This window comes from Vicugna pacos, chromosome 15 (genome assembly GCF_048564905.1).
Source record: "Vicugna pacos chromosome 15, VicPac4, whole genome shotgun sequence".
NCBI lineage: Eukaryota > Metazoa > Chordata > Mammalia > Artiodactyla > Camelidae > Vicugna > Vicugna pacos.
The window spans coordinates 1,067,127-1,085,337 of NC_133001.1; the positions used below are offsets into that span (position 1 = coordinate 1,067,127).

The 18,211-nt window shown below is 34.8% G+C and overlaps 2 protein-coding genes across 3 annotated transcripts in view; one reads left to right on the forward strand and one right to left on the reverse strand.

Annotated features, from left to right (window-relative positions):
- Window positions 1–18,211, reverse strand: part of LOC116277446 (synaptosomal-associated protein 47-like) — a 160,125-nt gene that overhangs the window by 132,245 nt on the left and 9,669 nt on the right. The gene's annotated exons all lie outside the window — the stretch shown is intronic.
- LOC140685818 (germinal center-associated signaling and motility-like protein) overlaps window positions 1–18,211 on the forward strand; it is a 29,322-nt gene that overhangs the window by 9,028 nt on the left and 2,083 nt on the right. For both annotated transcript variants that reach the window (XR_012059269.1, XM_072938296.1), the window contains exons 2-3: window positions 8,539–8,598; window positions 11,861–11,910. Coding sequence is in view for 1 of the 2 variants with exons in the window: in XM_072938296.1 (XP_072794397.1) it covers window positions 8,539–8,598; window positions 11,861–11,910 (110 nt within the window). In the remaining variant the exon portion in view is untranslated. The remainder of the gene's footprint in view (window positions 1–8,538; window positions 8,599–11,860; window positions 11,911–18,211) is intronic.

Below are 18,211 nucleotides of genomic sequence, written 5' to 3' on the forward strand. Positions count from 1 at the left end.
AGGAAACAGCAGAAGCAGGACAGTTATTCTGACCCCTTCACCCTTTTGGTTCTTCCCTGAAAGCATGAGCTAAATCACTCACTTGAAAGATGCTCTCTTGTACCAGGAGGAAGGGAGAAATTCTTATCAACTGAGGACCAAGAAAGCTATATAAATAAACTGTGTTACATCTTCACCATTTATTTCCCTTAGCCTAAACCCCTCTGCCTTGTCAATTCTTCACAGATGTTTTGTTTTTTTGTCTAAAAGGTATAAAAGCTTCCTGTTCTGCTTGTTTCTTCTGGTCTTCATTCTCTTGTGAAGGCTCCCATGTATATGCAAAAATTAAATAAAATTTGTATGCTTTTCTCCTGTTAACCTGTCTTATGTCAATTTAATTTTAGGCCCAGCCAGAGACCTAAAGAAAGCAGAGGATAAGTTTTCCTCTTCTACATCATCTACCTATCTATCTGAAGTTTGTTTGTACCTATGAACACATCATGCAAACAGGCCCTAATTGACGAAAAATGATACGACAATTTCTTAATAATGGCACAAAAAACTTCAGAACTATAGATTGATAGTTTTATTGTTCTTGGTCATCTTGAATATCTTATGATCTCTCTATGACCCAGACTTTCAAAGGTGATAGTTTAAAGGAAGATTCAATAACAGAAAATCTATACTGCCTCTGGTGGAATTAGACACAGTCTTAATTTCCTCAGACAAGATGGATTTAGAACTTGTAGAAGTTTTTTGGAGAAATCTTCATAACTGAATCTCTATAACTGTTTATAAAGAAGCCATGCATTCCAGCTCAGGACTAAAATATTCAAATTAAAACCTTGGATATTTCCCAGAAAATAAAGCTTTAGTGTGCCCCTGACTTTAGAAAGGAGAGATAGTAAACAAAATATAGGAAAATCGGCCTTAAGACAAACTTGATTCATCGTCTCATCAATTCTGCCATTACTTTTTTAAAAATTAATTTATTTTTTACTTGAAGTATAGTCAGTTTACAAATGAAGATGAATTCTGCCATTACATTTTAAATGTACCAAGTGCTTGGCCAGACATCAGAGACTGGAGCATCTGAGGCAAAGTCCCAAGGCTGAAGCAGGTGAATTTTCCTCGTGTAGGTGATCACATAGACTTCCCCTCTTTATTCTCATTAGCTAATATTTAAGCAGTGGTAGAATGTAATGAATTTTGGTGATGCTGTTACGTTTTCCAAGAAAAAAAAAGAAAGAATGGGCTAGAGATTTTCAAAACTAACTCTTCCTTGAGACCACTGAGAAGTATTTTGCATTGCCATTTTCATTCAATTTTTAATAAAGTTGTAGGTCCTTTAAAAGTGGAGAAATGAATAAGGAAATCACTACGAAGAGAGAAACTGAGGCGTGGTAGAAAGTAGTAGCAAGTGTAAGATGGTCTTGGTTTAAGCCCCTGTCATGAGATTCTTTTGAGTATTTTTAAAATTAACCATATTCCCTAGTTCTTATTTAATTTATTAACTATTATGTTATTATGATATATTTATATTTTATAATGTATATGTTTATTATATTATTTACTATATATTATATTCTTCATTGTTTCATTATTTGTTGTTTATTATTTTCCCCAGCTTTACTGAGATATAATTGACATATAATATTGCATTAGTTTCAGGTGTACAGCATAATAATTTAACATTTGTTTATACTGCAAAATAATTGCTACAGTACGTTTAGTTAACATTGATCACCTCACACAGTTGCAGTTTTTTGCATGTGATGAGAACTTTAAAGATCTTCTCTATTAGCAACTTTCAAATCTATAATGTGTTATTAACTGTAGCCACCATGCTGTACGTTACATCCTCAAGACTTATTTATTTTATAACTGGAATTTTGTGCCTTTTGACCACCTTCACATATTTCTCTCACTCCCTGCCACCCCTCACTTCTGGCAACCATCAGTGTCTTCTCTGTATCTATGTGCTGGTGACTTTAAGATACCACATATAAGTGAGATCACATATATAGTATTTGTCTTTCTCTGTCTGATTTTTTTATTTAGCATAATGCCCTCAAGGTCCATTCCATACTCCCCAGTTCTTAACCTATTATCAACTTTCACCTATGCAAGACCATTCTCACTATTTTTTCTCCTTCCTCCCTGATTCTCAATCTCACTCCTGTTCCCATAAGTATCAATTTTAGCATATTTCACCTGTAACCTTAGAGAGAATGGATCTATTTATCTAAAATTTGAATAGATACAAATGATAATATGATGTCAAATGAGTCTATTATTTACTTTCTTTACTCATCAATATCTTTGAGATCTGTAATTGTTAGAGTAAGTGCATCTGCTAGGTAGCTGCTTCTGCGTGTTCATTATCTGCACTCACTTCATACCATTCATTCACTGCCAACCCTCGCACCAAACTCCTTCTGTGGACATTGAGAACACACCTCTTACATCCCTTTGGAAGGAGTGACCTGGAATGCACCCTGTTTCTTTTCTAAGAAGAGGCTGCACCTTCTACTCCCCCTTTCTGGATAGCTTCTGCATCTCCACATCCATTCCTACAATTGGAACACGCATGTTTCCTAATTCTGCCATTCATTCATTTTAATATAAATTTGTATCCAAGTGCTATTTTAATTTTCATTTTTCTGGTTGTTTGTTGGTGATTTTCTGTATTTATTCATATGCTCGTTAGTCACCAAAGCTTCTTTCAAATGTTTACTGTTCAAATCCTTTACTCATCTTTTTTTTTTTAATTTGGTCTCTTGCATTCTTGTGGATTAGCAAGCACCTTTTGAATACTGCAGACTCACCTCTTGAGTGTTAGCGAAGTTAAAGTAAAAATACTCAATGACACATGTGAAAGATGGCAAAGAAGACCTGATTTTACAGTCTAGGAGACAGATGGGGCTCAACTCCAAGTATGGCATGGGCAAGTGGGGATTTATAACTATGGAACAGAGTTGGGGGGGTGGTCAGTGGGTGAAAAATTGCTAATAAGAAATAGGGATAAAAGTGGTTCGGCTAAACCAACCTGAGTGAATTCTTGCTGAAGACAGGCCGGGATGATCAGATATTACTTGGGGGATGGTGGAGGATGAAGAATTTGAGCTATCAGGGGCGAGGTTTCTAGTAAAAGTTTCATAGCAAGATTCTTGTTAAAACTGGATTTTTACAAGGAAGTGCATAGATGGGACTAGGAGGAGGTTCAGGAGACTAATGTTGGCTCACACAAAGAATCTCTGTTAGCTATTACAAATACCTGTTCTTACTGAGCATCTATATGCTAGTTACATTTTTTATTTACTGGAAATCCTAAATGTTGATATTATAAAATTTGTCATCTTTTTGCCTCACGGTTTGTGATTTGGTGCTTTTAAGATAATTAAATTTCCTTTCATTGATTTCTATATTAAAGCAAAATTTGCATATAGTGAAATGAGCAAATGTTAAGTGTAAGACTTGAGTTTTACAAATGTGGATACCTATATAACTGGTACCCCAATCATGAGATATATATATATATATATATTTATTTTTTTTTTCATTATCCCCGAAAGTTTCCATGCCTCTTGTCAGTCAGTCACTTCCAAACACTGTTCTGGTTTCTATTCCCATGTTTGCCATTTTGTAAATGGTCCCGTACAAAAGAATATACTCTTGCATTTATCTTTTACTTAACATTAATGAAGAGATTCATCCACATTGCGTGTACCAAAGTTCATTCTTTTTTTATTGTTTAATGTTCCAGAGTTTATTTATGTGCAAATATACAAGATTATGATTATACATTCTTCTATTCACAGCATTTGACTTGCTTCTGATTTTTGGCTGTAATGAATCAAGCTTCTAAAAATACTCACGTACAAATGCTTTTGTGGATATGTGTTTTGAGTAATTTCCTAGGAGTGGAACTGAAGAAGTTTTTCCCATGCTTATATGATAAAGCTATTATTCTGACATTTCTTTGATTGACTTTGTTATTTACATCATCAATCCCTATTAGTATATAGCTTAAATTAGGAATTTTGCTTTTTCTCTCTCTAAAACTAAGCCACATTTTGCGATTTCATCTACTAGAAGAGCCACTCTTTTCTCTTTGAACTGTAGTTCCTTCTTTATTATATTCAAGTTTCTACATATAGATGGTTCTGTTCCTTTGTACTCAATTTAAAAAAAATTGGCCTATAACTTTATTGGCAGCATACAGTTTTTATTATTATGACTTTGTAGTATGACTTGGTATCTTGTGTGATGCTATCCTCAATGACATCATAGAGGTTTGACATAAGAAATATAAGGCAGAGCAGATTTTTTCCCCCAGTAAGATGGGTTTTAATATAAAGAGTTTGGTACTTACAAAAATCATTGGAATGACTGAAGTTGTAGGTTTGAGGCTGGGCCTCTTATAAAGATATTCTCACCCTACAGAACTGACTGAGGGGAGCCCCTCCTGCCCAGGAGGCTTCTAGAAGGACTCTCCATTTAAGAATTCTTCACCCCCTACCAACAATGTCTATGTGGCTGGAGAATGGACACCAGAATGTTTATGTGGAGAAAATTCCTCTGTGAGCCTGATTTTCAGAGGAAGAGCCATAAAAAGGCCTCTTCTCACTTTGGGCAGCACCTAATTTGCAGCTTGAATATTGGTGGAAACAATCACCAGAGTCAGAGGAAGATGGTAATTGCTTTCCTTTCTCTGAAAAGAAGGTAGAATAGATGTTGCATTGCCCATCAACTGTGTCCAGAACATGCTCTCTTCATCACTCTTCGTTTCAAAACTGATTTAGCTCTTTGAGGACTTTTCCCTCCCATACTCATTAAAAATTTAATTTGTTAATTTTATCAGAAGTGCCAACTTGAATTCTCATTGGGATAACATTGACTACCTAGAGGGCAAAAAATGCTATGCTAATGCAAATACACTATTCCAATCAAAAATTGTTTGTAACTGTACCTATTCAACTCTTTAATGTGTTTTAATAAGAGTTGCAATTTTTGTTTTTTTCTTGCATTCTTTTGTTAGGTTGATTTCGAGATACCATTTAAAACAGCAAATCTATGAAGTGCATTATTCTCTAGCCTGGTATTGTTGAAATGCTACTGACTTTTGTAAGGTCATTTTGTGTCCACCAGCCTTGCTGACTTCCTCATTTATTTTAAAGGTTTGTTAATGTTACTGGGTTTTCTACATAGTTAACACATCAGCTATAAAGTTAAAGATTTTTCTCTTCCTTTTCATTTCTTGCAAAGCCTACTTGTTTCTTGTTTCGTGTTTATTAACCTTGCTGTATGTTTTTGATATATTGCTTTTATCAAAATAAGGAAGTTCCAACTTACAATACATTTTATGAGGATTTTTATTGTTAATGGGGCTCAATATTATCAAATGGATTTTTTGAAACTATTGAGAAAATCTTGTAATTTTTTTCTTAGATTCTAAGGTGGTAAATTATGTTAATAGACTTTGTATTGATGACCTACCCTGTTTGGTATAAAACCTTATTGAATGTCATGTGCTTTTTGTTGTTGTTTTGATTTACTTTTTATTGAAGTATAGTTGATTTACAATATTATATTAGTTTCAAGTGTACAGGATAGTGAGTCAGTATTTTTATAGATCATGCTCCATTCAAAGTTATTCCAGGAAAGTATCTATAATATCCTGTGCTATCTCCTTGTTGCTTATCTGTTTTATACATAGTAGTTTATCTCTCTTAATCCCATACCCTTAACATGACCCTCCCCCTTTTCTCTCCCTTTTGGTAACCACTAGAATGTTTTCTGTATATGTGAATTGGTTTCTGTTTTGTCTATATATTCATTTGTATTATTTTTTAGATTTCATATATAAGTGATATCAAATAGTATGACTCTTTCTCTGTCTGACATTTCACTAAACATAATTTTCTCTAGGTCCATCCATCTTGTTGCAAATGATAGAAATTCATTCTTTTTTATGACTGAGTAATATTCCATTTTATCTAGATGATAGATAGATAGATAGATAGATAGATAGAGTAGATATAGTATAAATACATATATCTCACAGCTTCTATATCCTTTCATCTGTTGAGGGCACTTAGGCTGTTTCTATTTCTTGGCTATTGTGAATAGCGATGTTGTATAAACACTGCAATATGTGTGTCTTTTTGAATTAGTGTTTGTGTTTTTGTTTTTTTCCAAATATATACCTAGGAGTGGAATTGCTGGATCATATGTAGTTCTATTCTCAGCTTTTTGAGGAATCTCCACACTGGTTTTCATGGTGGCTGCACCAATTTATGTTTCCACCAACAGTGTATAACTGTTTCCTTTTCTCCACATCCTCTCCAACATTTATTTGTAGTTTTTTTGATGCTAGCCATTCTGACAGGTGTGAGGTGATATTTCATTGCTGCTTTGATTGGCATTTCTCTACTAATTAGTGATGTAAAGCAACTTTTCATGTGTCTGTTAGCCCTCTGTATGTTTTCTTTGAAAAAAATCTATTCAGAACTTCTGCCCATTTCTTGATGGGTTGTTTGTTTGATATTGAATTGTATGAGCTTTTTACATAGTTTGTGTATTAACCACTTGTCAGCCACATCATTTGAAATATTTTCTCCCATTCTATAGGTTGTCTTTCCATTTTGTCAATGATTTCCTTTGCAGTGAAAAATGTTTAGGTTTAATAAGGTCCATTTTGTTTGCTTTTGCTTTTATTGCTTTTGCCTTTGGAAACTGATCCAAAAAATATTACTACAATTTATGTCAAAGAGTATTCTGCCTATATTCCCTTCTAGGAATTTTTTGGTTATGGATCTTACATGTAGGTCTTAAAATATGGAAAAATCAGCCATTATCTCAGTACTCTGGCAAACATACACTTCTAGGCTTAACTTAGTATCTGATATTTTAATGATAGACTATTGATAATTTATTAATACAGTCAACAAATCTTTGTATATCACCAATGTCTGATGTTACATGAATTCTGCTTGATTTAAAAAAATCTTTTACCTCATGTACTGTAGAATTTAATGCCCAGTTATGTTCAGTAATATTAATGACATCAAACTCTAACTAGGTTCCTACTAAGTTAAGAAGTTTATGCTCCTACTTTTTTTAAACTTTAAAATACAAATATCCCTTAGAAGGTTAAATCTGTGAATCATTAATAACCTCAAGGACAATTACTTTAGTAGATTCTTTCTTCATTGACCAATTTAGGAAAATGAAATCATAAGAAAACTGGACTCTAGGAAGGCAGAAAAAGAACAGAAGACGGGGACGCTGAAATTAAATTTTACCTGATTTTACAATCTATCCTACTAATAATCATTATATCAAAATCTGACCGCTTTTGAATATTATCCAGAAATCTCTATAACAATATATTCTGTAAAAGAAAAGGGTCCCTTCCTCTGCAAATCTGATTTACTTTGTATTTAACAAATTCTATTCTCTGCTTAGTGGTCCTATATGTCAATATCTAACAATGTTTCTTTAACTGTAAACACCAACACTGAGGAAATGACTTCTCTGAATAAAGCCAGTAAACAAGTGTGGAGCTCATAGTCTGAGATATTTCATATGCAGCCCTATGTAGAAACAGGACAACAGACCAATGTTGGGGATCTGATGACAGCAGAAAAAGACCAAAGTAATGCTATGCTTGTTGTACAACAGGTGTAATGAAAGATTTGATTAATTGAATTATGAGCCTGGCTGTATTGCTAACTATTACATAACCACAGTGTAATCACATTGTCACTCTGGTCACAACTTCATCATTCAGTCTGTGTTTGATTCTCATAAGAATGATTTTCATTTATGGGAAAACCCTAAGAGTAATATGTACAACAAAAATTTCTTTCTTTCTTTCTTTAAATTTTTCTTTTTTTTATTTATTTTGTTGAGGGGAGGTAATTAGGTTTATTCATTTACTTTTATTTTTGGAGGAGGTACTGGGGACTGAAACCAGGACCTTGTGCATGCTAAGAAAGTGCTCTATCACTTGAGCTATCCCCTTCCCCCAGAATTTCTTGAATAGTGGTGAAGATTACATTGCCCTATATGTACTTTGATGGCAAGACAGCAGGGTTTGGAGGACCTTGGTCTGGCTCAGAGGACCAGGGTCGATAGTCCTAGTACTGCACATGGATGTTCATAAGCTGCTGATGCTACTTGGGCTCACTGGAGAGTCTGCACCCTCCCATTGTTAAGGTCTTTCTACCTTTTTGTCCCCTCCTACCTCTTCTGGTGACTCAGGAAACTTGCATTCCCAATTTTGATCAATTACAGCCTTGGAACTTTCCTGATTATTAAAAATGACACATTGAGATCAAAGATCACACTACAGACATTTTGCCCCATCATCAGCCTGGCCCCTGTGGTCAATTTCCAAATTGCATTCTGTAACTACAACTACCAATTTCAAAGGAAAGGAGAAGTTTGACAAAATGGAAAGGCACGCTTGGTTTTCATGGCAAGGAAAGCTAGAAAAGGAGATGAAAATATTTGGAGGGAGGTAACAGTCTCTTTCTTTGTGTTTTCCTATAGTTGCCTGAAAGACAATCAAAAGCAGCTCGGGAAGGAGAATCCAGATGTGAAAAGTAAACGGTAAGAACACAGCATATCAGAGCATTTCCCTCTCCCAAAGATTAACTTCCAGAATCTCTGTCCCAAGAGAGCTAACACCTTATCTTAGACCTCTTAGAACCACAATGATCCAATTCTTTGCTGATTGCTTCTAAGACCTTCGCAGAATGTTGGATGGGGACTCTACCTAAACATGAAAGATGGGGTATTAGTGGGTGTACATATTTTGTTTTTTAATAGCTATATAAAGCAAATTCATGAATGTATAGCTGAAATAAAAGATGTTTGGCTTTGGTTGGCTATTTGCAATGGCCATACTTTTAACATACTCTTTATGCTTAGCCAGAATACTCTTTGGGAAATACAAGTCTAATTATGACTTTCCCTTAAGACACTTTAATGGTTCTCTCTTACATCCAGAATAAAATCCAAATTCTTCACCTGGGGCTTCAATGAGGATTGACTCCTGTGTACCTCTCCAATGTCCTATCTCACCCTGCACACTCACCCATTATCTCCCAGGGAGTCACACTCTTCAAGCCACCAATCATTTCCACCTCAGGACCCTGGTACATACAGCTCTGTTAGGGCTCATGGTTTTTGTTTTCCTTGCTTGTGCTTGATATCATCTCTTCTGGAGATGCTGGCTCTTGTGAATACTCTGAAAAATCTCCCTGACTAGACTATGTGGTAATGCTTTTTCCACACCTGGTGGATTTCCTGCACTGCCCACCCCACCTCCCTCACTTATATTTGCCATGCCTTTATCTTAACTTGTAACTTTACACACACACACACACACACACACACACACACACATACATACATATAATTTATTTATTAATAGACTTTATTGTTTGAGCAGCTTCAGGTTCACAGCAGAATTGAGCAGAAAATAGAGTTGGCACATAGCCCTCCCTACCCACACACATATACTCCTCTACCCTCAGCATCCCTCATCAGTGTGGCATATTTGGTACAACTGATGAACCAACATGGGCACATTATTATCAACCAGAGTCCATAGTTTACATTAAGGTTCACTCTTGATGTTGTACATTCTATGGGTTTTGACAAATGCATGACATGTAGCCACCACTACAGTATCATATAGAATACTTTCATTGCCCTAAAAATCTCTTGTGCTCCATCTATTTACTCCTCCCTCGTAACTTTATATTTGTTAATTTAGCTTTTTATAGTCCATCTTCCTCTACAGGCCATGTGTTTGTCAAAGCACTAACCACCGTTTGACTTACAAGTGCCTATCTGTTGCCCAACCCTCACAAGACACTCAATGGAAAAAAAGGAAAAAAAAAAAAAAGTAGTGAAAAAAACAATCTTATACCTGGACAGCGGTATCTTGCCTTGGCTTAGATGAACAGAAACACCCTGACTTGTTTATCGGTCATGGGCTTTTCATATCTTTGCACTCAACCTCTTTCCTAATCATTCCATTTCAAGGTCTGGGTTCCTACCTCTGAGATGGCCCCTCCTGCAGCTACAAAGCATAAAAGGACGAGGGATTGAGAGGAAGGCCTAGGTGTTTGCTGGTGATGTGAAACAATGTTTGCAGGAATCAGTCATTTCCTACGTGTTTCATATCTGCTTTCTCTGCACAAAGAAAAAAGTAGAAACACTAGAGGGACTATGCCTGCCCTGTGACTCTTTGCAACTCTCCTTTACATTTTGTGGTTGGAAAGGAGATAGCAAGTATCTGCTGATGTTATAGAACCAACTTTCTGATTCTTATCTGCAGTGTTTTCCCCACGGATGTTCTGTGATTCATTATTTATTCTTGAAGTTCAGAAGGCATTACGTAACAATGTTCCATATGATTTGTGCATTTTTCCCTATAAAATCAATATTCAGCTTCAAGTCTTTAAGTTTTATTTTTATATCTTTGAACACTTTTGTTTTATTTGTTTGGTTCTCACCTCCAGAAATAACAACTATGTTTATATTAGGCCTTCTTTTTTCATAATTAACACCTTGACCTTCTCATTTTATACCATTTAATTTTCCAGTGTGCTTTACATGCTACTGCTTTGTTTTTAGAGGAACTGATTTTACTTTTCCATGTTTTTAATGCTGTTTTAATTTCTCTAAAATGTTGTCATTTCTTTCAGTTGTTTTCCTGATTTATGCTGGCCCACTTTCCCTCTCCATGTCTTATTATTCTTAATATTTAATAGCAGATAATCACTCTTTATCTGCCTTAAAAAATACACTGTTTGTGCTATTTTTGTGTTATGTTTGTTATGCAGGTCATTTTTGAGATAAAGTGATATGTATGTGTACATCTGAGCATTTGCTTGGGGAGGGTGCAGAGGAGAAGTAACTTAAGATTCAGGCTTTGATTTTAGTATGAGTCTCAGACTGCTTCCTCACCAAATACTCTCCCTCTGCCCTGGGCACATCTCTGTTCTGCGTGTATTACCTTCTTTGCAAAGGACAGGTTGTATCCTTTGCCATCTCCATTTTTCCTCTCAAATTTAGCAGTCCGGGAAGCAAACAAAAGGTGATGTGTTGGCAATCCCAACCCCTTTGTCTCTTCTCTGTTTTCATAAAGAATTCTGTCCCTGTGGAAATAATCTCTATTTCTCTCATCATTAGCCCACATAATGTCTGTCACCGTAAGTTGGCAGTTAGAATTTCTAAGACTTCTCATTTGTCTTTGAAGATACGTACTCTCTCATGAAGAATAGCAGAGAAACAAATTGTGTTTCAATATTCTTCATTGAATCATTCCTGATTTCACCATACTGCACATATGTTCTCTGTATATATGATAATATACAATATGCATGGTCTAAGAATTTAGTAATTCCTGAAGTTTCATAAATTATGGAGTCTGTTCTTCACATTTTTCATTATTATCCTACATTTTTGTGGTTTTTCTTTTTTCAGCTTTACTGAAGTAACTTGTCATGTAAAACTTTAAGATATTTAGAGTATTTGATGATTTGATATATGTACACATTTGGAAAGTATTTTTCCACTGAAGTAATTCACACACCCATCACTTCACACATTTGCCTTGTTTTATGTGAGAGCGTTTAAGGTCTACTCTCTAACCATTTCAATTATATAATACGGTGTTATTAACTGTATTTCATACTTTTTCAGAAAGAGACAAAGTAAGCAGACTTTTAATTTTACTTAACCTTTGAAATGTAATCTAGCAATGACGTTAGGTTAAGAGCAAAGAAACATTCCTTTCAAGTGCAATTTTAGCTTTGAGAACTGGAGTGTCTCATGTTATTATCTCTTTTCTTTGTAGGCAGGAAATGACTACACTTGAGAGAGAAAATCAAGGTCAAGATAAGAAAAGTAAGTCATTGCTTCAGATTATTTCTCATACTAGGGATGCTGTAAATCACTCTATTTCTAGCACTTACAAATGTTGCTCAACATCTCCCTCTTGAAATTCTTCCTTCCTCCATTTGTTTTGACACCACATTCCACTGTTTGGGTTCTCAATTGCTGCCCACTTCTCTACGATCCAGTGCTACCCTTTCTTGGGTACATCTAAGATGCCAGTGCTTCTTAGGTGACCCAGATTTAGAATCTTTCTACGCTCTTGAGGAATTTGTGTATGAATGATTTTACTTCTTCTACCCTTTGGTAGAATTTTCTTGGAAAAATAATCTAGGGGAGGACATATTTATTGTGAATAATTTTTTAACATATAGATGTAAATGCTTTTGAAGTTACAGACTATCTCCATTTTCTAATTCATCTTGTCAGATTTGAAAGTTACATTTCTCATCAAATTTGTCCTTTTCAACTAAAATTCAGAAGCCCTTAGCTTAAAATTGTTAATCATATCCTTGTATGTATTTAACGTTTGCAGGATCTATAATGATGCCCTCTGATTTCTAACAGAGTTTCTGTGTGTGTGTGTGCACGTGTGCACATGCAGATTTTCTATTATTTGATTAATCGGTTTTACTAGAGTTCCTTTATTTCATTAATATTTTTATGGAATCAGATTTTGTAACTGATTAATCATTTATCACAAGAGATGCTCTCTTTCTGGGCCTAATTCCAATTGGTATATAGCTTACCCAAATTCTAAGAGGCTCATCAAATATTGTGCTATTTTGATTTATAGGAAGAGGAGATGCAAGTTGAATCTGATGCGGTTATCCTGAAATAATTCAGGCTACTAACCCCCCTCAAACTTCAGTGAGGTGCAGATTCCTTAATTTTCCTTTGGCAACCTATGTGTTTAAAGTGGCCTGAGGTACCTGCTCCTTTCCGTTCACTAGGTCCTATCAGCTTTATGTCCTCCATGTAGTAGACCATTAATACGTCCTGTGGGTTTATGAAATGATCAATGTTTGTGCAAGTCAGATTTTGACAGAGAGACAGAAACTGCTGAAGCTCTGAGACACACCAAAGAAGCAGCACTGGTGTCCCTCCACATGAAAGCAAATGTATCTAGATATCTGTCATTCTGCTGCTTTAGTGAAGTACACAGACCTTATCTGAACAGTAAATGCAATCAAAGTTGCCATCTAATTAAATCTGTGAAACTGTCCAAGACCTAGCCATCCTTTACTAAGGCCAAAATATAAAGAATATTCTTTCAGGGCAGTCCCCTTGGTCCTTTAATCAGTTCTTGAACCACAAATTTAAACACAATGACTAAAGAATTTGAACATGACACAAACAGATGGAAAAATATACCAGTGTTCTTGGGTTGGAAGAATTAATGTTAAAATGATGATACTACCCAAGGCAACCTACAGATTGAAAGCAACCCCTATTAAAATACTAATTTTGGTATTTTTCACAGAACTAAAAGAAATAAAAATTTGTATGGAAATATAAAAGACCCCAAATAGCCACAGCAATCTTGAGAAGAACAGAGCAGAGGGAATCATGCACCCTGACTTCAGACAATAAGCTACAATTAATCAAAACAGCATAGTACTGACACAAAAACAGACATAGATCAAGGAACAGAATAGAGATCACAGAAATAAACCTATATACTTATGATCAATTAATCTATGACAAAGGAGGTAAGAAAGCACAAAGGAGAAAATATAGTCTCTTCAGTGAGTGGTGCTGGAAAAACTGGGCAGCTTCATGTAAAAAAAAATGACATCAGAGCTTTCTCTAATACTACATATGAAAATAAATGCAAAATGGATTAGAGACCTAAATGTAAGACCAGAAACTATAAAACTTCTAGGGGAAAATGTAGGCAAAACACTCTGACATAAATCACAGCAGTATATTTTTTGAATCTGTCTCCTAAAGCAATGGAAATAAAAACAAAAATAAACAAATAGGACTGAATTAAACTTAAAAGCTTTTACACAGCAAAGGAAACCACTGACAAAACAAAAAACAACCTACTGGATGGGAGAAGATGTTTGCAAATCATATGGTTGACAAGAGGTTAATATTCAAACTATATAAACAGCTCATACAATTCAACATCAAAGAAACAAACAACCCAATTTAAAAATAGGCAGAAGAACTGAATAGATATTTTTCCAAAGAGGACATACAGATGGCCAACAAGTACATGAAAATATGCTGAATGTTGCTAAACATCAGGGAAATGCAAATCAAAACCACAATGACAATTATGGGTCTTCTGTGATTCCATATAAATTTTTGGATGATTTGTTCTAGTTCTGTGAAAAATATCCTGGGTAATCTGATAGGGATTGCATTAAATCTGTAGATTGCTTTGGGTAGTATGGCCATTTTAAGAATATTAATTCTTTCAATCCAAGAACATGGGATATCGTTCCATTTCTTTAAGTCATCTTTAATCTCCTTAATCAGCATTTTGTAGTTCTCCACATATAAATATTTCACTTCATTGGTCAGATTTATTCCTAAGTATTTTATTTTTTTGGATACAATTTTAAAAGGGATTATTTCTTTACTTTCCTTTTCTGATATTTCACTATTAGTGTAAAGAAGTGCCACTGATTTCTGTATGTTGATCTTGTATTCTACCTTGCCAAATTCTTTTTTCTGCTCTAGCAGTTTTTGTGTACAGCCTTCAGAATATACTACCATGTCACCCCCATATAATGACAATTTTACAAATCACCCTAAAATTTATATGGAATCACAAAAGACCTAGAATTGCCAAAGCAATATTGAAGAAAAAGAATTAAGCTGCAGGAATAACCCTCCCAGACTTCAGACCATACTACAGAGGTACAGGAATTCAAACAGCACGGTATTGGCACAGAAACAGACATGGATCAATGGAAGAGAATAGAAAGCCTAGAAATAAACCCAGAGACCTATGATCAATTAATCTTCGACAAAAGAGCCAAGAATACACAATGGAGAAAAGACAGTCTCTTCAGCAAATGGTGTTGGGAAAACTAGACAGCAGCATGTAAATCAATGAAGTTAGAAGACTCCTTTACACCATACACAAAATACATTTAAGTCTTTAAGACATTTTGAGTGTAAGACAAGACACTATAAACCTACTAGAAGAAAACATAGCAAAGCATTTTCTGACATACATCTTAGCAATGATCTCCTAGGGCAGTCTACCCAGGCAATAGAAATAAAAGCAAAAATAAACAAATGGGACCTAATTAAATTTATAAGCTTTTGCAGAGCAAAGGAAACCATAAGCAAAACAAAAAACAGCTTATGGAATGGGAGAAAATACTTGTAAATGATGTGACTGACAAAGGTTTAATTTCCAGAATATATAAACAGCTCATCCAAGCTAATAAAAAAAGTCAAACAACCCAGTTCAAAAATGGACAGAAGACCTAAACAAGCAGTTCTCCAAAGAAGACATAAAAATGGCCAATAGGCACATGAAAAGATATTCAATATTGCTAATTAGCAGAGAAATGCAAATCAAAACTACAATGAAGTATCACCTCACACCATTCAGAATGGCCATCATTCCAAAGTTCACAAATGACAAATGCTGGAGAAGCTGTGGAGAAAAGGGAACCCTCCTACACTGCTGGTAGGAACGCAGTTTGGTGCAGCCATTATGGAAAACAGTATGGAGATGCCTCAAAAAACTAAAAATGGACTTAACATATGACCCAGCAACCCCACTCTGGGACATATATCTGGAGGGAACTCTAATTTTAAAACACATGCTCCCCAGTGTTCATAGCAGCACTATATACAGTAGCCAAGACATGGAAGCAACCTAAATGTCCATCAACAGATGACTGGATAAAGAATTTATGGTATATTTATAGAATAGAATACTACTCAGTCATAAAAAAAGAATAAAATAATGCCATTTGTAGCAACACGGGTGTCCCTGGAGAATGTTATTCTAAGTGAAGTAAGCTAGGAAGAAAAATTAAAATACCACATGATATCACTTATAATTGGAACCTAAAAAAAAAAATGAGGAGACAAATGAACTCGTCCACAAAACAGAAATAAACTCACAAACATAGTAAACAATCTTATAGTTCGGGAGGGAAAGGGAGTGGGAAAGGAAAAATTGGGGAGTTTGAAATTTGCAAATATTAACCACTATATATAAAAATAGACAAAAAAATTTCTTCTGTATAGCACAGGGAACTATATTCAATATCTTCTAATAAGCTTTATTTAAAAAGGATATGAAAATGAATATATATATATATGCATGACTGGAACATACGCTGTACATCAGAAACTGACACATTGTAACTGACTATATGACAGTAAAAAAAAATCTTGAGGTGGGGAGAGTATTCAGGATTATCCAGGTTAACACAATGTAAACACAAAGGTTCTTAAAAGGTAGAAGAGAGAAGCAGAAAAGACAATGTCAGAGTGATGCAGCATGAGAAAAACTCAAATAGCCATAGTTGGTTTGAAGCAATGGAGACGGCCATGATCCGAGGAATAAGGGAAGTCTACAGAAACTGGAAAAGGCAAGGAAATGGAGTCTCCCCTAAAGCCTCCAGAAAGGAATGCAACCATGTCAATACCTTGGTTTTAGCCCAGTGAGTCTCTTTTAAGAATTCTGATCTGTAGAACTGTAAGATAATAAATCTGTGTTGTTTTAAGCCATCAGGTTTATGGTAATTTATTACAGCATTAATAGGAGACAATTACAACCTGAAATAGTAATGCTATTTTATAAGGGTCATTACTGAGGTCAGTTCCTAGGCAGCCACTCTAGTTAATAATTTCAACTCTGAGCTAAAATACTGAGTCCAGATCTTCTGGTAAGTGCACCAGTATCTAGACACACATTCAGTCCCATAACATGTGTGTTTTCCTTCATAATTTAAGACTCACAGAATCAATTCAATCAAATACCATGTTGTTGAATTCACCCTTTTGTTTATTTGATTTGGGCAGGTAGTTAATAAATATTAAAGAATAAAAAGGTATATATTCTCTTTCTGTTCTAATCTCTTTCATTTCAAGGGCATACTTGGATCTGATTTTTATTTTCAGTCTGAATACAATGATGTGTTTTGTTGAGGGATACTGGCTGGCTTTCCTCTGCAAGATGACTTTCCGCAGGGTTTTTAATCAAGGAAGGAGGAGTCTCAATATTTATTCAGGATGAGAGGCAGTCCTTCATCTAACAACATAGTCTTACTTGCTGGTTTTGGAATTCAGGTTAATTGCAGTCATCAGAAATTTCCTGATATTCCTGTTCTAATTCTAAGGTTCATATTCTTTTCCAATCAATGCCTTAACCTCAAATAGAAATCTACTAAGGATGTTAATTCAGCTGACCTTTAGCATAGTGATGACATGTTTCACATCTTTACTCTGAGAATAAATATGTTACTTCTTTTAACACCTTCAGCACCAAAAGCTGCAACCACTTCACCCAATAGTGTTTGATTTCTTCATGCCCTTCATATTGATGCTTAGTTCCCCAGATTCTTGCCTCTAATGCTTTAATTGAATTGTATTCAGGCTACATAATTCTCTCAGTTTATGATTATAAGATGATATTAATTAAAAACATTTGTTAATTAAATTATATATAATTATATTTATAAAGATATGTGATTATATGGATTTCTTATTTAAAAATTTTTTAAACTTTTTGAGTTCTAATCATTTTGCAATGTTGTGTCAAATTCCAGTGTAGATCACAATTTTTCAGTTATACATGAAGATATATATATTCACTGTCACATTTTTTTCTGTGAGCTAACATAAGATCTTGTATATATTTCCCTGTGTGTTACAGTATAATCTTGTTTATCTATTCTACATTTTGAAATCCCAAACTGTCCCTTCCCACCCCCCGCCCCCTTGGCAACCACAAGTTTGTATTCTATGTCTATGAGTCTCTTTCTGACTTGTATTTATGTTTTGTTTGTTTTGTTTTGTATTTTTAGATTCCACATATGAGCGATCTCATATGGTATTTTTCTTTCTCTTTCTGGCTTACTTCACTTAGAATGACATTCTCCAGGAACATCCATGTTGCTGCAAATATTTGAAATCAATGCATTGAACATGATTTTTTTTGTGAAGAACAGTGAGCTATTAGAAATTACTAACAAGCTTTGTTATACAACGTATGTTTAATTTGTTTAATATATTCTAAGATTTTGCTAAGAACCACTACCAAGTTTAGTAGGCTGTAGACTTAAGAATTAGTCAATGTTCCTTTTACAAATTGGGATTTTGATATATT